The sequence below is a fragment of the Daucus carota genome, chromosome 8 (genome assembly GCF_001625215.2).
Source record: "Daucus carota subsp. sativus chromosome 8, DH1 v3.0, whole genome shotgun sequence".
Lineage (NCBI taxonomy): Eukaryota > Viridiplantae > Streptophyta > Magnoliopsida > Apiales > Apiaceae > Daucus > Daucus carota.
In genome coordinates this window covers 11441949-11465102 of record NC_030388.2, presented here as the reverse complement: position 1 = coordinate 11465102, position 23154 = coordinate 11441949, and the positions used below count along the sequence as shown (strand labels likewise).

At 34.6% G+C, this 23154-nt stretch overlaps 2 protein-coding genes across 4 annotated transcripts; one reads left to right on the top strand and one right to left on the bottom strand.

Moving 5' to 3' along the window:
- Positions 1 to 4892: 4892 nt before the first annotated feature.
- Positions 4893 to 8965, top strand: LOC108197862 (subtilisin-like protease SBT2.4). Its single transcript, XM_017365589.2, has 10 exons — positions 4893 to 5163; positions 5252 to 5396; positions 5731 to 6128; positions 6229 to 6324; positions 6618 to 6687; positions 6899 to 7181; positions 7279 to 7619; positions 7696 to 7963; positions 8055 to 8327; positions 8409 to 8965. The coding sequence occupies exons 1-10, from the start codon at positions 5009 to 5011 to the stop codon at positions 8822 to 8824; spliced, it is 2445 nt and encodes an 814-aa protein (XP_017221078.1). The 5' UTR covers positions 4893 to 5008; the 3' UTR covers positions 8825 to 8965.
- A 1270-nt stretch (positions 8966 to 10235) lies between these two features.
- On the bottom strand, positions 10236 to 20469 carry LOC108200116 (O-fucosyltransferase 15). 3 transcript variants are annotated; one of them, XM_064083294.1, is made up of 11 exons: positions 20168 to 20469; positions 17708 to 18705; positions 14959 to 15048; positions 14757 to 14856; positions 14516 to 14577; positions 14303 to 14391; positions 12301 to 12421; positions 12079 to 12222; positions 11628 to 11950; positions 10897 to 11137; positions 10236 to 10759 (listed from the first exon to the last, which is right to left on the bottom strand). In XM_064083294.1, the coding sequence occupies exons 2-11, from the start codon at positions 18056 to 18058 to the stop codon at positions 10439 to 10441; spliced, it is 1842 nt and encodes a 613-aa protein (XP_063939364.1). In that variant the 5' UTR covers positions 18059 to 18705; positions 20168 to 20469; the 3' UTR covers positions 10236 to 10438. The 3 variants fall into 3 exon arrangements, with proteins under 3 accessions (XP_063939364.1, XP_063939365.1, XP_017223678.1); XM_064083295.1 differs by lacking the exon at positions 17708 to 18705 and having other exon boundaries at positions 20168 to 20467; XM_017368189.2 differs by lacking the exon at positions 20168 to 20469 and having other exon boundaries at positions 17708 to 19749.
- Positions 20470 to 23154: the final 2685 nt, after the last annotated feature.

The window sequence follows — 23154 nt, the reverse complement described above, 5'->3', positions numbered from 1 at the left end:
AATATATGGAGGCCAAATGAAAAGAGTAGTGTGCAACAATAAAAGAGATTTTAAGGATGTCACAATAATAAATAATAAATATAATAAATATTTATTATTTAAATAAAAAAAGAGAAAGGAATAGAATCCGTACCTGATATTAATGTGAAGCTAACTTTAAATATCTGAAATCAAGTGTGCCGCTAAAAATCTCTTTGTAAATCTAAAAAAATATGAATTTTAATAATAAATATATCAGTATTACAACCCTCTTATAAGTTAACAAATATTGAATTATATAAACCAAGCCAGAGCATTGAGGTATACGTGACTTTAACTTATGGTGCAAATAACAGAATAATAGTGTGTTCATAATCAAATAACATGCACTAACGTCTACAATAATTTTAATAAAATAATACGATCAAACTAGCTTAGTTGAAAGGGACATCCGAAAACTAATAAGCAATTCCAGTCAACTAAACATTCAAGAGGCATGAGCTTTATAATTTATCGATAATAAAATAACGATCGCCAAATATTAAATAGCAATAAACAAATATTTCTAATTAGCTAGCTTTGGTCTGAAGCCACCAGCTCAATAGCGAAAGAATGTAACATCACGTATTAAGGAGACATACTGACACGTCAATTCCATGAAAATAAATTCAATTATTATAAGTGCGTAGAAGTAATAATAAAGAAAAATAATAAAAGGATGACAAATAAGGGTCACCAAATATTTCATACAGGACATGTATTTGGGGGACTAAATTAGTCTCATAAAATATAACAAGAATATATATATAATGGTCATTAGGTAAATTATTAATAAAACTCAGTAATTAACATAGAAATACAAGATCCCATATTCATAAAATAACCTTCCTGCCGAGGCTTCACCTGTGTCACAGGATCATGCATGCTTCAGAGTACCGGCCAAATTCTTAAAATAAAGTGACCAGAACTAGATATAAACTTTAGTAAAATATTCAACACTTACATTGAGCCTACATACCGACACACTGCATAATATATAAATATTATTAATAATTATATATAGAATATAACAAATGTTAAATTTTATGAAAATAACAATTTCGAGATTAAGAAGACAAAAATCAAAATTAAGTTTATAGCACACACCTCAAAATCACATTTTACAGTTGAAGCAATATAAAGATTTAATCACTTATAATAGATAATTAGGATAAGAATAATGATTGCTGCATTATTATAAGCATCATAATATTAAGCATGCAAAATCGCTAATAACCACAGAGAAATTATTTAATACAAAATATATCATCATGTATTCAGGCAACAAACCGGTATTGAAATAAACGAATCCCCAAATCAGGTCTATACAATAACATATAAATATATTTACACAAAAAGGAACTAACAAGCAGAGTATACTAGTAGCTTACCTTTATTTGACTTGGTTAGACCAAAAACAGAGTACTGAGACGAGACAGGTGCCTTTATCTAGTAATATGTAACTTTAATTCACAAGCACGGAGTCAGATACTAATCTTGCCACAACATTCTACAAATCAAGAGTGACAAAATATATATTAAATTAATCGTATACATACTACTAGTAAACAATTAGCAATAGCCAATACCTAGATATGTACCTCCAGTATCTTCCTAGTCAACGACTTATGGACTAAACGCGGCGGCTGTACACTCTCGTACCAATATGATACCTTGAATTTATAGGGTTATTTAGATATGCCTAACCTACTAAAAGGAAGGTTCTAGAAATATTATCAAATAACTAACAATCCTTATCAATAACTATTCTTTGCACAATTTGACTTGGACACTAGCACTATTCCTAGACGCATATGAATTAACTTGTAAAAGCGAATAAATAACTAATATATTTCAGACTTTAATTTAAAAAATTTAAATTTCAACAATTAATAAATAAGGCTAAAAACTCGGGATATTATAGATTTTGGGTCAACCCGAATTCGACCTAAACCCGAAAAACTCCAACCTGAATTTTTTTTTTACGGGTCGAATTCGTGTTAGGTTGTTGGGTCGGTCCAATATTGTCACTCCTAGTCTGAGTCAAGTGGCTGTTAAATATGATTCTGAATTGGTAGTACTCCCTCCGTCCCACAATTAAAGTCTCTTTTAAAAAATTACGCATATTAAGAAAACATTAATTAGATAATATTTTGTCACTTGTACCTCTAGTAAATGCATGAATGTAAACTCTTATTCAACCTTCATTAATTGTTATACAATTTTGAAAAAGAATAATTTCGGAATAGTGTCAATATATTTGTATTGAAAATTAAAAGGGGACAAATTTCTTTTCCAAAAGAGACTTTTGTACTGTGAGACGGATGGAGAGTGTACTTTGCTGGAAAAACAGACATATCAAGTTGAGGGTGGACATGTCTTAGGTACTGTTTGGGGTTGCTATTGTATATAGCAACAGCAGCTTTTTGCTGAAAAGAAGGTGAAAAACTGTTTGGTAAATCTTACAGCAGCTTTTCTGAACAGCAGCTTTTAGCTGTAAAGCTGTTTTTACAAAAAGCAGGTCCTCCCATACTTTTGGAAAAAGCTGCTTTCAGCTTTTGCAGGAAGCTGTTACAAATTTCATTATCAAACCTCACCACAAAAAATATTTTTTTTTTATATTATAACTTAAAATAAGCAAATATCAAAAAAATTACCAAACAGTTATCTGATTTCTACAACAGCACTTTTTTTACCAGCATTTTTTCTGACCGCACAGCAATTTTTAACCGCACTCCCAAACGGACACTTAAAAAAAGTAAGGAGAAATTTAAAAACCGATCAGATTTATCTATGTGTCATGTTAAAAGACAATCAAACATGACGGCTCATTTGATAGCAAAATTACCATGTATGGTTAATTGCCACAACTGTTTACTTTTTTGTTGGAGATGTTTTTCTCCTGAATTTCCAAATTGATGAATTATTTCATTTCTAAATAAAAAACTTATTTAGGCTACCAAATTACTTCCCACATCTCATATTATGTGTCTTGTTTTTATTATTGAAAAGTCAGATGATTAAATTTTAACCACAAATTACACATACTATCCAATTTAAAAAGATTTAAAAAATTATTTTATTAGAAAGTATATCTAATTCTCTTTAATATCCGTTTTTTAGATTTTTAAAATAATTAATAATTTTTTTTAATTAATGGTCAAAATTTGGTCAAATTGACCCCTAATCTATACTATACTATGATAAGCCAACATAGGTATAATTTGTAATTCAAGTTTTAGTTATATTTTTTGGTTTGATACTCTCCTTTTGGTACTATAAGTTTACAAATGTGGAGTCTATTAGTATTGTATTGTTAAATAGTTTCAAATACTAAAAACACTCGTAAAAATACATTATCATATAATATTTCATTAAAAAAATTATAGTGATGTTATAAATAAAATTATAAATATACAATTTTTAATATCTTTTTTAACAAGAACTTTCATATAATTCTTTTTAACTCTAACGTGTTCTATTTCAATATAAACACGAACCATTACATAACTCTTTCTAACTCTAATCTTAAAAGTTATTGTTGTCAAAAAAATCAAGATTACAAAATTACGTTTGAAATTCGATTGATTACTGAATCTTTCAAAGGTATTACACGATCGCCTATGTTTTGAAAAAGATTTGAATTTTTTTATTTTTTTATTTTAAACCCACGTGTACTAAATTCAAATTATATATATATATATATATATATATATATAGTCAGTCAGTTGAATAATATAATTTAACCTAAAATTCAATCTATTAATACTAAAATACTAATAAAATGATGTTAAAATTTAAATTATAAATAATAAATTACGAACTATATACCCGCCCGTGCGAAGTAGAGATGCACAAAAGATCTGTTCGGGCCAGATCCAGACCGGGCCAAAAAAATCCGGATTTTTTTCAAACCAGATCGGGCCGGGCTTTTTCAAAATTCGGGTCGGGCCGGGCCGGGCTTTTCCAAAAATACTAGGCCCGGTTTAGTTATAAAAAGCCCGGATTTTTCAAAAATCCGGATTTTATTCGGGTTTTTTTAAAATATTAGGCCTGTTTTAGGCCCTCGGGCCGGGCCGGGCCAGACCGGGTTTTTTTCGGATCGGATTTTTCAGATTTTTTTCCAGATCGAATCAGATCGGATTTCAGATTTCGGATTTTTTGAATATCTCTAGTGCGAAACACGGGTTAAAGGCTAGTTAATAATCAAAACCGGAGATGGAGGGAGTATATTTGAGTAAACGGTTTTAAGGACTTGGCCACTTCTCTTGAGTCTTGATTGAAGAAAATTTCTCAATTATTATTTATATATGATAATTTATTCATAAATGGAAATTAGTTTGAATTTTTTTTATTCGTATAAACTGGCCTATATTTACAACTTATTATTAATATAATAATAAATTATCATAATCTTTTAGAATAATTTCATGTAAGCCACTCAAAATAATTTACTATCTATAAAATTTCAGATTTGACTTTGTAACTCAGAAATTAAGGTTGAAGACTTTTACAGAATACTAATAATGTGATTTTAAGCCGGACTTCAAAGCAACACAATTATATTACCCGAGAATCTAGACTTTGAGTATCGGTTCAAATAGTTATCGGAATGAGTCAGAGTCGAATCCGGGTGTCTCGGACAACCACTTGGCTTATCCAATCATGCTCGAATTTTGTTTTCCTTAAAACTTTAGGGAGTAACATGAAACATCAGCGAGGCGAGGACATTCAGAGTACATGTATCCACTGCTCGATCATGTATGTAATATTTCCTAAAATAAAAAATGCGTGCTTCTTCAGGCAAAAGATGACGAGAAAAGGCAACTATCTGTTTCAAAGGAGAAACTGTCTTCCCCTTTTTTAAGCCAAATTTGTCAGCTTTAATCACACTAACAATGCCTTGTTGCAACTTCACCTCTTATCTGCATGGCTTCTTCCCTCGTTTATCAACCCTAGATTCCACTCAGTTTTACACCTTTCACTAGTAATGAAGATTACCATTTTACCATCTTTTCCCTTTACTAGGGTTCTTATTCTGTTTACATTTCTTCTACTTGGATGTGTAGCAGAAGACCGAGATATTTATTTGGTTTTAGTGGAAGGTGAACCAGTTGCATTTCAGCAATCGCGTGGTTCGTATAGGTAAGGAGGAATATACAAAGATATATGCTACTAGAGTGCAGAAATTCTACTTGTTTTTCATCTTTTTTATCTACCATCTGGCCTGCAGTAAGGTTTCAGAGGCTCATGCAGAGAAGTTGGTGAAAACTCATGAGAAACTTCTTGCCACCACTCTCGACACGGGAAGTTATAGCAAGGTTTACAGTTTTAAGCACATTGTCAATGGATTTGCTGTTCATACTTCAGCTTCTCAGGTTATCTCCTTCGTTTCATGTTATCCAAGGCCTTAGCTTCTCCTGCCAACTTGTAAATCATCATCATATACTAAAAATTACCGGGACATCAGTAGTTCAGTACTATCAGATTACCATGTTACTTAGAGGCTGTTTGTCCATGCTTTAAGCCGGGACTTAAAGCTGTTTTTAACTTTAAGTTGAAAAATGTCTGGTTGTGTAATAAGTCAGAAGCCAGCTTTAAATCAGAAATAAGCCAGAAACTGACTTAAAACCAGAAGTCATTTTGAGATACTTTTTTCAATGAATTAATTTGTTTTTTATTGTCTATTACGAACCAAGTATTCAATTTCAGGCCAAGAAGTTGAAAAAGGCTCATGGAGTGAAGTTGATAGAGAAAGACAGAGGAACCAAACTAATGACAAGTTACACTCCTCAGTTGTTAGGCTTACCAGAAGGAGTTTGGGCACAAAAAGGTGGAGAGAAAAATGCAGGGGAAGGTATTGTGATTGGCTTCATCGACACTGGAATCAATCCGTTCCACCCTAGCTTTGCTTATGATCCATTAAATCCGTTCACCTCAAATATTTCCCATTTCTCTGGTGCCTGTGAGGGTGGTCCCAAGTTCCCTACAATGTCATGCAATGGGAAGATAGTTTCCGCGAGGTATTTCTCAGCTGGAGCTCAAACAGATCCAACTTTCAATGCCTCTGTAGACTTGCTTTCACCCTTTGATGTTGTTGGACATGGCAGGTAAAAATCACAAACATTAAAAATTTATGCCAAAACTAATTCCAATGGTAAACATTAAAAATTTAATGACAATGGTAAAGTTTGGCATCAAATTGTTCAGTCATGTGGCATCAACTGCAGCTGGTAATTATGGAGTTCCAGTAGTTGTCAATGGATATAACTATGGAAGAGCTAGTGGGATGGCGCCACGTGCCCGGTAATACATCACTACTCGTCCCCAAATGTGTTTCAATCAAACAATGTCTCTCTGTATAGGGTCCTGGTCCCTGACATACATATGCCAGGGACCCCTTAACTAACACTCACTTTTCATCCCGTTGGATGATTATCCAGTGGCCTGTCCAGCGCTTTTTAACTGCTGGGTGAGGTCATTATTAAACTTTTGTTATAATCATGGTCGCTGGATATTCATCCAACGGCCAGAAGGCTGTTTGTTGGTTAACAGGTCCTGACATTATATTATCCCTCACTAATGAATTTGCTTCACAGTATTGCTGTGTACAAGGCTATATATCCAAGCTTGGGAACTTTAACAGACCTAGTAGCAGCAATTGATCAAGTAACAACCCACCTTCACTCTCTTGTCTTGAACTTAATAATCAGCTCAAAATTGAATTACTTTAATTCTTTTGAGCTCATCACAATGCTACTGGATTCAAATTGTTATTTGCCCCCCAATTTCAAAGCTTTTAAGTTTGCTGCCAAAACTAATACTTGCAATGAAAAAAGAACTTGAGAATATATCTTTAACAACTAACAAATAACTGCAGGCAACAATGGATGGAGTTGATATCTTGACACTGTCCATTGGACCAGATGAACCTCCAGACGATACACTTACATTCTTAAGCGTGTTTGAGATTTTCATGTTATCTGCGCGGAAGGCTGGAGTTTTCGTGGTTCAAGCAGCTGGAAATCATGGTCCAGACCAGTACTCTGTCGTCTCCTACAGCCCGTGGGCAGTTGGTGTGGCAGCTTCTACCACAGACAGAAGCTACTCCTGTACTCTGATTCTTGGAAATGGTCAGATAATCACAGGTGTTGGATTATCAGGTATCAAATGTGTTTTGGAGATGCCAGATGCCCTTAGTTCCTATTTCATTTCTAGTATCATCATTCAAGTATGTAGCTGATCAGATTATGCATTTAGGACCGAGCTTCGTGCATGGAGATTTACAGTATAAGCTTGTAATGGCCAAAGATGCGGTTAAAGCAAATGGGACATTCCCAAGGACAACAGCTTATATAGATGAATGCCAATATGCAGAGGCACTAGATTTCAATTTAGTAAAAGGAAGTATTGTTATCTGCTCATTTTCGACAGGCTTCTTGGACGGAACTTCATCCATCACCGCTATTATTGACACAGCAAGAAACTTAGGCTTCGCGGGTTTTGCCTTTATTGCAAATTCAACTTTAGGTGATTTCATAGCAGAACCTATTCCATTTTCAGTTCCAGGCATCATGATCCCTAGAACCAACGATTCAGAGGTATAAAAGTAATTTAGTTTTCTCTAAACACAATATTCTTTGGGAACTTGTAAGCCACATATTATGTTGGTCACAGATAATACTCAAGTACTATGAACAACAAACTCATAGAGAGAAGAGAGGAATTGTGACCAAATTCTGTGGCAGAGCTGCTATAAGCGAGGGAAGAACAGCATCTTATAAAGGACGATCACCAGTTGTTAGCAGATTCTCTTCAAGAGGGCCTGATTTCATCGACATTAAAAGAAACCCAACGGACGTCCTTAAGCCAGACATATTAGCACCAGGACACCAAATATGGGCAGCTTGGAGTCCAATGAGTGTTCTTGATCCCATTCTTTCGGGTACGTCTATAGAGCTGAAAAATAAGCGTCTTTTCCACATTTTACCTCATGAACTAATGCACGCTTTTGTATGACCATGAATCGGTTTCAGGTTCTAATTTTGCCCTCCTCTCTGGTACAAGCATGGCAACACCTCATATAGCCGGTATAGCTGCATTACTCAAACAGCATTATCCTCTATGGACTCCTTCGATGATTGCCTCCGCAATGTCAACTACTGCAGTTAGGCATGATAATCAAGGAGAAGCTATAATGGCAGAAGGCTCAGATCTTTATAGACTCTATCCATCCACCCCATTTGATTTTGGCGCTGGCTTCGTCAGTCCACCCCATGCTGTTGATCCGGGCCTAGTCTTTCCTTCAGGTAATTGAAACGATACCATCAATTTGATCCTCAATACTAATGAAATCAGATTGTTAGAACAAAGTTGGTAATGAAGTGCAGAATACGAAGATTACATGAGTTTCTTGTGCTCCTTGCCAAACACGGATCCAGAAACAGTACAGACAGCCACGGGTGGATCCTGCAGCATCCACTCTTTTGACAATCCGTCTGATCTCAACATTCCATCAGTGACAATATCAGCGTTAGCAGGTGCACGAGTAGTACGAAGGAGAGTACAGAACGTTTCAGGCAAACCAGAATCGTATCTGGTGGGAGTAGTCCCACCTGAAGGAGTGATGGTTGAAATAATTCCACCTTGGTTTACGGTATCTCCAGAAGGTGTCCAAGATTTAGTATTCAAACTCAATGTCACAAAAGTACTGGATGACTATAGCTTTGGTGAGATTGTTCTTACAGGAAGCTTGAATCATGTGGTGAGAATTCCTATATCAGTCTGGCCTGTTTTAATGGCCTAACAGGATCAGGTGTTGGACTTATATTGAATAATATGCTTGATGCAAACAGAACAGCCACATCACAGAAGAGTGTACACATCACAGACTTTTTTCCATTTATATAATCTGATATATTAAAAATCTTACTTGATTTTGCTTGCATATGAATGATAGTTCGTCTGCAAGTCACAACATTGTTCAAAGACTCTTTTCACCAATTGAAATCTCCCGGTACAAAGTCCCCCGGCATATGAATCATCAAAGATTTGAGGTACACTGTGGTGATGGCCCTGACTATCACAATTTGTTAGAAAACGGCCCCAAATTTCAGTCTTGTAGAAGATGACCCCGGACTATCATTTTCCAATTCAAAACACTAGATCGTCTAGTTTTCTTTTTAACGCTACACACTACACAATCCAGCGTTTTGTACCCCTAAACGCTATTTCATGTAGCGTCTTATCCCTAAAATGCTAGATCATGTTGCGTTTTCTAGGATTTTTTAGCCTAAAATACAACACAATCCAACATTTTCTTTTGAAAATCAGAACACCAGATTATCCGGTGTTACTAAGTAATATTTGGGGACATTTATTTCAAATCTGTTATTTTGGGCATGTCCCCTTAGTTTCTATGATGTTTGGGGCCATTTCTGCTAATTTTGTTTGGCCAAACCACCATTGCTTAAAAAGGAATTTTTCGATTCAACTCGAGCTTCCAACCCTCAAAATGGAATTTTTCGATTCAAGTCGAGCTTCCAACCCTCAAAATGTAGAAAAAAAATTATTTGATGCGGATTGTGCATTTGTGAGATATTACTAACGATTTGTGATATATAAAAATGTTAAATGTATGTAACAGTAAATCACCACCCCCTCGTCTCAATTGGACCACAGTAGCTTCGCCATGAAGTGTATATCCGGCCTGATATATCCTCTGCTTTCAAGTGACTTCAGACCTGTCACTTCATTGAAGAAGTGATACGTTACTAGTCCAGGATGGACATATATATTTGTTATCCTCATGTGTGTGTCGATGGATTATGAGCCTAGAACTTGACCAATATGTTGCCCCCAAGTGATCATCAACTGCACCAAGTCTTGGATTCAACCCTAGCTCACCCCGAGAATATTTTAGAACAGATACTCATTTGTAAAGTTATAAGCCATATTTGTCAAAAAAATATAAAATGATCATCAATAGATCACAAGTCTAGGATAAGAATTTTGATTTTCCCCTAGTGTTTGACGAGTGCTCACTAGTCCCAGAACATAAACAAATTTGTTTGTCCCCAAGTGAGCCTCGTTGAACACTTGTTTGGGCTGGATTGATGTTTATTGATACACCAGGGGACCGACGGTATACAACTATCTGTAGCTAAAATGTTGAGTGTGAAGCAACTAGCAAGTGCATTTCGTAAAAATCTAAGGGATGCAAAATGTAAGTCAATATAGAGTATGTGGTTTTTCCTTTACAGACCTATCCCCAAAAAGTTAAAACTCTTTAACAGCGGCCATGAAGACTGATTACAAGATTTGACATTAAAATACATCATCTAAATCTAAATTTATGAAACAAAACTGTTGTAACTTGTAAATGCGGAAAAATATAATTTAAAAAGGTTAAGGAAGCTAGTTAAACAGCAGACCTGGCTAAATAACACATGCACTCGCGGCAACGGGGGTATCTGTATACACTCCTTCCAGTAGGCCGTGAAAAGACGCGTTTAGTTTGTCGTACTGCTTTTCTTACTCTATTTTCGAAAACCTTCCACTCTATTGTGTTGTTCTTTAGAAAAATGTCTGCAATTCTGCGTTTGTTTGGTCGTATAGTTGGCATTCTTCCCCCGCCGTAGTATACTCGATAACCAGAAACAAGGGATGACAATTGACTGCCAGAATCAGTCATCGCAAAATCATCTGAAGCTGTGCACCCTATGAAGTCCAATGCTGCTAGCTGCAAATAGGATTCACAATTGGAATGAAAATCCACTAACGAATAATGGGAGGATATCAAATACTTCATAAAGTAGCCAAAATATGCTACATCGAAACACTTAGGAAAGGGGATACAAAAGCCGAGCCATATTTTACCTGAGATGAGTAATTCAGGAATGGTTCAATTTCAATTGGCGATAGCAAGTTCTCCTTAGTCACCAAATTTGGAAAAAGTGCAGTCAATACAGCCAACCTTGGCTTACCTCCATATATATGTGCACCTGCCAGGAATATACGAGTTCCGCGGTCAAAACCAAGACCTGCAAGCATAAGAACTGTTTCTTCAGGCATCAGAGGACATAGACCTTCTATCCGAAGTTCTTCCGGGGAGGGGAACCTGTATTACATTTGAGACGTCCACTGTAAGCCCATTCATTTAAGATAATGTCAATACTCGTAGCTCTGGTGCATATGTAAAGTCCTACACAAACTATTTATTTCTATTGTTTACCCTATTAACAATAATGATAATTATTTCTAGTCTTAGAAATCCATATAATTCTTTTTTTAATTGCTATTATATCCTTTCTTTTTAGGAGGTTGTACATCTGTAAAGAAGTTGCTTCCCCGGGAAAAAGTTCAAATTCATGATTTAAAGCTCTCTTACTACACCAAAACAAATATGATATAACAATGGGGTTAGAAGGAAATCACTATTAAGTTCTCTGACTACCATTTCCATTATAAAGCCAACAAGAACATTTGACCGGCCCTTTACCATTGAGCTAAACTATGTTTTTATGTATCTGTAAGTATGCTTCTGCACACATAGATCGTATGCAAGTGCAAGCTTTAAAGATCTTGTAAATCCTGAAGAAATAACATACTTGTTGGTCTTCCTTAGACCTATCAATGCAGGAAAGTGGATTTGACGATAAGCTTCTAATTCACGCCTTTCTTCTTCACCCCCACCAAACTCACATAATGAGTGAGCAACCATATCAATTTCAAACCTTAGGTGTAAGGCTAAATATCTCGAATCTGCATTTCTGCCTTCAATTTTGGAGTTTGCAAATGAGCCAACAAGATACTTATCCAATGGTCCAGAGCGTGTCTCATTCTTCCGCATTCTCTTAAGAATTAAAGCACCAGCTGCTTGAATTTTAGGAACAAATTGCAGCGCATGAAAGTTACACCTGCATCGAAGTCTCTAGATAAAAGTTTTAAATTAGGGACCAAGGTGAGAAGGAAAAGCATCAACAGATGAATAGTCACATGTGGTATAATTATTACTTCCAAGTATATTATTCAATTAAGATGCAATGGTCAGATACCTACCTGCAACTCAAATGGTATTGGGTCCGACGCCAAGCGATTGCCGAATCCAACAAAATGGACAACTTTATTTGCATGTAAAATCGGAAGAATGTACTTCAAGAAAAAGCTAGGCTTAGCCTCTTTTACAACATCAGCATCCGTCACCTGAAAATAAATTTCACATCAATATAAGTAGAATACTCTCAGTAACACGATTAATTACAGGTAAAATTATTATCTAACCACACTACCAACTGCCTCCAGATCCAATGACTGGAGCTCCTCTGGAAGTTCCTTTACTATCTGGATATCAGGCTTCAAGTAGTTTATAAAATGCTCCTCCTGATAGATATCGCTGAATTGACTAAGAAATTATAGAATTTAAAAGTCACTTCTCCATATAAACAAAACTGATGGTAATAAACTAGGGATTCTTCTCTATATATGATGTGAAAGCTAAGAACATTCTTATTTGATTAGGAGATTCTCTACAGGGATGATATATATATTTCTTACAAGTATTTTCCATTTAAAAGCAAGACAACATGCAAAATAATGCATGGAGTCTATTCTTACAGCTTCTGATCAAATAACATTCTAGTGCACCATGAGGAATTATATTATTGACTTGTATTTTATATATTTTATTTGTATAGATTATATTTGATTGTACTTCATTAGATAATACTTGTACTTATACTAGATACAAAGCCGTTCTTAAGAATTTGGATACCCTGTGCAAAATCCACTAAAAATGCCCCTCAAATACTTGTAATTTTATCTTTATTTTAATAAATTTCTAAGCAAAATCATTAATAATATACTTCTTATTAATATTTGTCCAAATATAGAATTGCTAATTTATATCATCTTTCTAGTGACATTGATGCCATTGCTTACCTTAAATATGATTCAAGTCATATAGCAACAAAAAACAAATTGATTTAGGTATTTATATTTTGAGAACTGTTTATTGCAGATATAGCTGATACCGCAATATATCCATATGAATTAAAAATATCTAAAAAAAGAATCAAATATATTAATATTCTTTGGGGGCAATAACAGGGTTACATAAGTATATATTTAACTATTAAATCCCTCATTTTTCAACCTATTTCCTTATGTGCATTTTTTTTAACCAATAAAAACTAGAATCCCATCAAAATCAGAAGAACTAACAATATATGTGTATTGTGTATAATATTATATGTATATGATGATTACAGCTGTAGTGATTAGAGCTACCAAATACTCAGTAGATATAATTTATACTTAAGGTCTTTCACTAAAAAGATCTACTTTGAAATTGTTTGATATAAATTTCGTCATGATATCAATTTCATCATGTAATGTGTACTAACATACAATACCAACTTTTATTTATTCACTTTGAACTTTTTCTCATGATTGAAATCATCATAATAGGCCTAAAGCAACTATTCACATACATTAGTTTCAACTTCAACTTAACATACTTTTATTGTTAAATTTATAGTATGTATATAAATATACACATATGAAGAATGTGCACTCCTAAATCAAAGGTTAACACTTCAATTTCACATGATAAAAATTTAAAACATAATAATTTTTACTATGTGGTCGATGCTCCTAAAAGTACGTGTAAGAAAGTCAAATGTCAATAATTTGAAAACAACAGAGGGTATTATTAACAATATTCTAGATTACAGTAGTACAATAGTAAAAGGGTTAGTATCCTTTATTGAAAACATTTTACCTGGTCACTATAATAAGTTTAGGGATTTATTCTTGTACAAGGAGATTTTATATTTTATTATGAGAAGACTTTGATTGATTATCATTGAAATGAGAATATTTCTCTTCCATTGTGGTTTGCAATCACCGTAAACTCTTCTCTTTTAAACTTGAGAAATCCTAGGGGTAGTGGTTCGCGTTAGGGCATGTGGGTTTTCTGCTATTAATCCACAATTATCTATTTTTTTTATTGCATCACATTCAACTTACAAGATGTTTCCTGTATGCATATTAACTCCAAAATTTCGAAAAACTAATTCTGATAATTATATTCTTTAGTACATTTTTCAAATTAAAATAGGTATCAACTTTCAAGTATTAATATCAACATGTTTACTACATGGACGCCTTAATTAATAAATTTTAAGTAATAAATAATATGATACAGGTATAGCCCTGCAAAATCAGAGTGCTTAAAAAATTACAACTATTAGTGATATATATAATCAGGAAGTAGTTGCCTCACCTTAAGTCTCTCCAGACACTACTGTAAAGAAATTTCGGAATAACAAGAGTTGCATTAAGTAATCTAGCAACAGCAACAGCATTGCAGACCTGTTGTTAATAAAAAATCAGTATTGCAGTAATATAAAATGATGATGAGATTGACAGGATTCTCTTTTACCATTGCAGCAGTTGGCAAATATTAAAAACCAGCAACTTGAAACAGAAAACTTACAGCAACTCGTTGTTGGTTGATTCCACCATTTGCACTAATCATTATGTAACCAGTAGTACCATCTGAAAATGAATTGGTACAAAATAAAGTAATGGATAGGTACATCTTAGAAGCAAAGTAATGGAACATGCATATATGTCATGTGTGTGTGTTTGTGTGTGTGTCTAATCTTTATAAACCTTTTATTTTAATCTTATTTTTTACTTTGTGTTTCTAAACAAGTTAGAGGGTAGAGAATCACCACTGGGTTTCCAATTACGTTCCTCAGAACAAGGCTTCCATGCAGAAGCCACGGTGTAGGGCTCCACCCACAGGTCTCTAGGCTCAATTATGGAGTGCCTCTGAAAGTTACCATATCCAGTTATCAACATTTTAGTCATATAACATTATTTTGTTCATCTTGTAAGGTTTAAGATTGGAAAAGAACCAAAAACATTCGCTACCTCGGCTAATGCATGAGCGGCCTTGGCCAATAGCCGTGCATAGATAGTCTTCTGAGGTCTTTTCCCTTTACCAACCTTCTTCAGTTCTTCCTGAGCACAATTAAAAAGCATATTATACATGTTAGATCCGGTTTTGTTCGTGCAGAACAAGAAATTCAATTATATATCTTTTAGATATTTTTCTATATCTGAATTCTATGAAAATGAAAAATGAAACATTTTTTAACGTGAGAACAGTTGTTCAACACTCTTAAAAAAGTGCGAAACAATAATTCTGGAATTTTTGAATATTTTTTATGTTATTTGCTATTATTATTCTCAAGCTAAAAACTGTTCTTACTTGAATCACACTTATAGTTAGCAACCAATAAAATTAAACACAGGTATCAAAGTCAAGGTAATATGGATTAGCAATTTCATCTGATATTTGCTTCGAAGAAAGAAACGTGCACAAATAAAAGGCTTCATAAACTTTGGGAACTGTAGAAAATGCTCAGTTAAAAACTATTAGCCAAAAGTGAAAAAAGCTCTAAGCTGAGCTTTTAGCTGCTATATCACTTGATGAAAATCTGGTCCAGGGTCAACAGAAATTTGGTACTTGTATGGCTGTAAAAGAGGGTTATCAATTACACATAGGTAGGATATAATATGGAATGGCCTACTATCAGGAATTGCCTATCTTATTAACAGTACTTACTAATAGTAGTGTAGCTGGGGCATTTGTGTCTTTTATTATAAGTAGTTACTAGTCTGTGAGATTATATATATAGATCTACTAGTTGTATTTCTCATTATTGAACATATGAAATGGAATGATTACACCAATTCTCTTCTCTCTCTGTAACTGATTCTGTTAAGTGTTAACCTCTCTCTAGGGTTTCTAACCCTATTATATCTCTCTAAGCTCTGTTTCGCTCTAATTCTCTCTGAATCTCTCTACATCTCTGTTTATTCTTGCTGTTTCTCTTGTTACCTTGCTGTTTTTACCTCTCAAATACTTAAAAAAATACCACAAATCCACCACCTGGAGTTCCTGACACCTACAACTTGTCCACCGGCCAAGTTCATAAAACGATTAAAATTTATGGCAGATAGCTATGAAAGTTTAATAATTGCTCAGGTAGGTTGATGCTCACAGTATATACAAAGACAGTCAGGAAGGAAAATGCTTCGATTTAACTCCCATGTCACTGTTTCTTAACATGACCTTATAGATTAGATTATGCAAATGGCAGATGGAGGGAGGTGTCAACAGATAAAGGAAAATGGTGGCATATTCTTTTTCAGCCAAATATCAACCGACAGACTGTCTTGTCAGCATAAATGTGGTCGCAATATCTCACATGTTCCAAAAGCATGGATATAGTTTTAAGTGTTAACAACATGTGAATATTCTCAGTATGGACATCTGTTGAAACTATAAGAATTATAAGTCAGCATTTGTAGCCAAGCTCAAAAACTGATATGCAAGTTTTTATGTTTTGGATCAACTTGTACAAGTCTTAATTTTTTAACCCTTTATCCTGTGCTGACAGCATAGCAAAAGCATCAGAATGGTGTGGATGGCCCTGAACTTAAAATAATAATAATAATGATAGTAATAATAATTTTTAGACATACAAAAAATTGTAAAAGTTAACTTAGCCCCCACAAAATTACTGTAGCTAAACTTATTTTTATGTTAAATGTAAAGAAATTGAATGATGTTAATGTTAATGAATGGGAATTTTTGCCAAAAATTTTAGAACCAAATACAATGTGCAATATATAGAGTGCAACCATCAACTAACAATAACTCTTCAGCTTAAGTCTATTTGTAAAACCACTAACATCAGATTCAAATATGTTCCCATGTCTGTCTGTGACACACAAACACACACATAGACATAGACTCGCTTGTAAAGTGGAGTGTTGTTTACCGATTCACTATTCTTTCAGTATAATTTTGGGTTACATATTCCAGTGAGATGAATTCGCAAACATGTAAAAGGAGATGATGAAGGTATTAAGATGTACATTTTACCATATTTGGCTACTTTTATATAAGAAGATTAGAAAATTCGACACTCGGTTTTAGTATGTATCATACTCTTAATATAACAGTTGTATTGAAACTTATTGCGACAACCTGACATCACATTTGTTGATGATGTATTGATGTGTAAAGATATTTAAGGGTATATAAATCAAAATTTCAAGTAGAATCACTATGCATGTAAAACTGGGACGAACTCTTCTGCGCAGTTTTTTTTTTAGCTACTTAGAACCAATGCATATGCTATTTGCAGAGGCAGCACTTCCTGTCGCAATACACTTCTCGAGAAGTATAAAATTAAAAAGTCGGCACCTAATTGCTTTGTTTCCAAATCTTTCGTCCAAGGGCTAACGTGGGCTCTGCTCAAGGACCTACCGGGTTAGGTAATCCCCACACAGAATAAGTTAAAGATGTAACACCTCGAGGAGTGAAGGAGGTCTTGAAGAGTACATATATTTCTCCACAATTTATTTTACTGATTGCAGACTTTAGGACATGGAAGAAAGTGATTCAAATATAAACTCAAGTCACATCACTTAAGAATATCAATATAATATCTACTCATCGCTTAATATATACAACCAATTTCTGTTTGCGACAATCTAATGAAAAACAAACAAAATCCCCAATGAATAAACACCCATATTACTCACAAAAACAACTCAAACATATCACCAAAAAACAATTTAGTTAAAGAAGCAATATGGGGCATACCGGAATGGACAATGTAGTTAAGTTAGGCTTGAGGGAGCTCAACTTAAGAGCCTGAGCAACCCGACCCGAATCTTGAATCCGGATAAGTATCCACCAATTAACTAGAAAAAACAAACCCATCAACAAAACAGTTACAACATTCTTTAATCTGAAAAACCGAAACCGATCTAATTTCTTCTTCATCATCATCACCCGAAACTTGTTACTGTTATTATGATAATTGAAAATCCGAGAAGAATTGAAATGACGATTTCTGGGCGTCCGGCGTTGACCACCGTGGATGGGAGTAGATGGGTGGTCGGAAAAATCTCCGGTGGGTAGAGTGAGATTAGTGAGATGATTAATGGCCATAATTAATTTGAAGTGAGAACAGGACAGCCTAATTTTAGGGAGCAGAGGAAGAGTTGCAAGAAAGAAGAAGGTTTTTAGGACAAGATCACGAAAGTAGCGCGGTCAGCTCACTTGCCTGTTTTTTCTGTTTTCTCCCCTTCTTGCTTTCCTAGTACTCATAAACCAATTTTGTTCAGTTAAGATTAACCACCCCAGTCCCCAGCTTCCATAATTTTGAAATTTCATAGTCTATAATTATCAATTTAATAAACAATATTATATTCCTAATATTTTATTTTTTTGACAAAATGCAAATTCATTTCATTAAATTAAAACAAGTCTAGTCGGGACAAATCCCCAACTGACAATGCAATCAGGTTGATAAACAATGAAACGAACAAATAGGCGCATTGTTTCAAGACTGCTTAACACACTGAATCCAAGGATTCTTGAAACTGAAAATGAATACAAAGGCTTCTCGAGTAATCCAGCCTACATCAATCCCGAAAATGGTAGCTTCACAATTGACCTTCACAATAGTTCCATGGCTGTTGCGGAAAAACTAATCAATGAGGAACAAGAGTCCTCGACTAATGAACAACTAAAGGTGAACACATGCGATCGCCACCGTTCCAAGCATACCCAGCTATCTACATGCCGGGAGGTAGCTATAGACATGCCGAAAGTATTAATGATGCGATAAGCCAGATCTCCCAAAACTCCATCCCAAATTCTCATTGATAACACAGAAAAACATAACCACAAATATAACAACGCAGAATCACCCAAAAATTGGGTACTAAATTAACACACGCCAAAAGGCGAGACAGAAAAACACAATCGGACCATTGATTTCAAAAGATCTGATTTATTCTGAAAACAATCAAGCCCAAGCTCAAATTCGAAACAGATCCGAGAATAAAACTCGATTGGAATCTTCGAGGTTTAAGCAACACTTGATTTTATTGAAAAACAAAAAACTGATAAATAGTGGACAAGATGGGAGAGCGAAAAGGATTTGGTGGATGAAGAGGATGAATGTGAAGAATGGAGAAGTGACGGTTAGTTTTGGGAGTCGACTCTCAAAACCCTAATTTGAGAGAGAATATATTATATTCCTAATATTTTTAATTCAATTAAGATACATAAAATTAAAAATCATACTTATCTATAAATAGATAAATGTTGATAGCAAATATGAGTTCTTTTTACTAGAATTACCCCTCATGGGCACTGAAATTACAAAATTTTGTCACTCTCGATCATGTTGTCTTACAAACCACCGGATGATTCATTTAGCAGGTTATCATCAGATGCACATTTTGCTTTGAATTCAAATTTAATTTTCTTATTTTTCTCCTAAACTGCCCCCCTCCAAAAAAAAAAGCTTCACCCCATTTTGTTCTTTGTTTTGAGTATTTTATGCATCATTCGGTGCTTCTTACAAAATCTTCTTCCCAATTTGTTTCACTGTTTTGAAATTCAAATTCTATCTATTTCTCCATTTCTTACTCAATCTTCCCCCATTTATTTCATTAATTTGAATTCAAATCTTACCTTTTTACTTTCATTCTCTTTCTCTTTCTCTTTCTTATTTTACTGTGCAGAGTCTCGTAATTTCAATATATTTACACCTTATTGTATATATTTTTTGTAATCGAATGTTTATTGAATCTGATTCCTATTATGATTTTGTATTTTCAGGTGTTTGATTCAATTCTTTGTGTTGATGATAACCTCTAGAGAATAATGAGGTGACTCTGGAATCTAAAACTCAATAGAAAAGTAACCCTTCTTCGCTTTTTATTTATCTCACTACTTTAACTAATAACAGTCTTAGTGTTTGAGTATTGAACTGAGAGAGTTGTAAACTACTTTCTTCACGTTTTAACCTCCGATAATTCGTATGGTTTATATTGTTTATATTATTTTGATATTTGATGATATTAATAAAGATGTGTTTAGTGATGGTTTGGTTGAAGATGGGTATGTGTGTGTATTTTGATAATCAGTGTCTGTCCGTGCTTGTGCATTTGTATGTTGAAAGATAATTTATAGGTTAATGTCACTTGATTCTAGTTATTCTAGTCAAAAAGTAAAAGATACAAGCTCTCTACTAGTCAAACAAACCTCTGTTCCAATGCACACACATACATTGAACAATTTTCTTCATCTTCACTCACCGCCGGAGAAGATGCCTCCTTCATCTTCACTCACAGCCGGAGAAGTCGCCTCTCTCTCTAGCCAAACAAGCTCTTCTGCACTTTCACTCCGCGAACTTTGCACTAATTTATCCGATCCGAAGGTAATGATTTCGCATACACGCACTTGTATGCACTTGTATGTGTAAATGATGCCGATTTGAATTGAATTTGTGTTTTCGACTTCGACATAGTGTTAGTTACAGTCAGTCATGGAGTGGTTGAATTGTTTGTTTTGATAAATGATTTAAATAATTGGATCATATCTACTGTATTTGTTTTGGTGTTCAAGGGCGGCAACTTGTTATGCAACAAATTACGTAACTAAATCTGATTTCAAACTATTAAATTTTCAAATTACATTTGTGGTCGATTTTGGTTGATTAGTTACAAATATGATTGCAATAATTGCAAATCTTTTTTTGATTTTGGTTGATCAGTTGCAAATATGGTTGTAACAGTTGCAAACCGTATTTTCGAAAATATTTTTTAAAAGTCGATATTTTTAAAAATATTATCTTTCCTAAAAATATGTTTGAAAATATTTTTTGTAACTTAGGTATTTCTAAAAGAAGGCCTAATATATTTTAGTTTTGTTATATCTAACAAAAACAAGTGAAATATATTATAAATATCACCTATAAATATATTCTTGTATGGCTATATACACTCCGAAAATACTATTCACGTCCCCAGAATGGCAATTGCAATAAATATTTGTTATACACAAAAATCACCATGAAGACCCGGCCAATAAAAGAAGACTATGATGGGCTCAAGAGTGAACGAAGCCCAAGCTAGCCATGTCAATCAGAAGGGACCACTTCAAGAAGATTGGGCACGCCTTATCTTCAGGGCGCGTCAAGTTGAAACTTACAGAGAAAGATCATTATTTGAAGGGCAGAAGGGGACATATTTTACCTAGGGGGACGCCCTTGGGTGTGTATAGATCCTACTGTTAATTTGTCGAAGACTCTACCTTGTAGTCTGAGGAGTTGCCCTCCTTGGGAGATAGAGAATGAAGATTAGAGGAGGACTTGCTTTGTAGTCTGACGAGTTGTCCTTGTCGGGGAGCTTGTGGAACCTTCTCGAAGATACACCCTGGAAGGCTCTATCTCTGTAGTCTGACGGGTTGTCCTTGTCGGGGAGTATAGAAGCGTCCTTGCATTTGGGGTAAAGTCTTGGGTGCTCGAGAGTCTACAAGGCCCAAGTCTAGGCCTCATCGTATTGGGCCCCTTTCAGGAGGAAGACAGCATAAGGGGAAACCTAATCCCATTAGGCTTCTTAAGAGAAAAGAACTACGTACTGGCTTGATCCCCTATAAATATAGGGGTACGTAGGCAAATTAGGGGGACGCGAGTTGGGAGCATCTAGAGGCAACTCGAAATCCTAATCTCAACCACCTCTAAAATTTCATCACCACCGCCCAGCCACCGTCATAAAATTTTGATTCCGGTCACGAACCTCGAATTTTGTTAACTATCAGATTCCTCCGTTAACACCAGTCCATTAGCCGATCTGTATTTTTTTATCAGCTTCGTCATCATTATTGAGAGAAGCACTTGTTGGCAAATGACAAATCTACATCCCTGTCATGCCTGGCAAGTAGCTACTGGTAGGGACCTGGGTTAGTATCTTAATTTTCCCGGGAGTAATAAAAACAATTTAGACAATGACTTGAACATATCACTGATTCATTGTACATCCAGCTTACTTGAAACTGTTTTAGTATTTGCTTTATTAGAATGTACAGTATTTAATATGCATGATATCATAAGATTTCAGATATTAAATTTTTGTGTATTCGACATTTGAATCCCACCATTTTGGTTTTCGGACGTCATCATAATTAAATTTGTTTAACATCTATATTATCATCCAAAGTTCAAGATTCCAATCCGTTAATAAAATTATTAAGTTAAGATATTTACGGTATTACTTCAAAACATTGAATAAAACAGAGCTGTAATTCGAATTGGGGGGCTCGCGAGCATACCGGCCCAACTCAAACTCGTTTAACTAGATTCGGCTCTGCTCTTCAAATTGTTAAACGAGCTAAATTCAGCGGCTCATTTAATAAGACGAGCCTTCTCGACTCGACTCGTGAAATGACACGAATCAAGTTCGGACAAAGGTTTAAACTCGATTAAGTTATTAGTTAAACGAGTTGGCTCGCTCGACTCGTGAAAACCGGCTCATTTACTTGACTCGTGAAATTAAACGACTCGAGTCCGGACAAAGGTTTAGGCTCGATTAGCTAAAGAAGTTGGCTTGGCCTGACTCGATTAAGATTGGTTCGAATTAGGTTCGCTCAAAACTCTGCTTGTTCGACCCAAATTATCGCCTTTTGAATAAAAAAACACTCATTATATATGTTCTGTTTATCTCTATACAATTTTTTTACATTATTTTGGCCGCATTTTAGACTTCTATTTTATTATATTATAATCTTAAAGTGTGTGACCAACCCAATATTCCAAATTTCGTTGGACCGAAACGAATATAAGTTAATATATTGTTACATTAAATTTAGTTTGGAATAAAGGGAATATAAGTTTGTATATTTCCACACTACATTTATTTGAATTAAAAATCAATATTTAACATAAATATTCGAAAAGATTCGGGACATGAGCAGGTGAGCTTATTATATACTCCCTCTGTCCCATTTAATTGTATACGTTTCTTTTCAACTGCTCGACACGCATTTCAATGCTCTTATAAAATATAGTTCCGTAACTTATTTTTGAGATTTTCTTTTTCTGAATAAAAATATAACATCCAAACTTTAATTCAGAAAAAGAAAATTTTAAAAATAAATTACACAACTATACTTTACAGAGTCCGTGCCGCGTCCCCGTCCCCAATGTATACAACTCAGGGGGACGGAGGGAGTAAGTCAACAACAAGCACCAA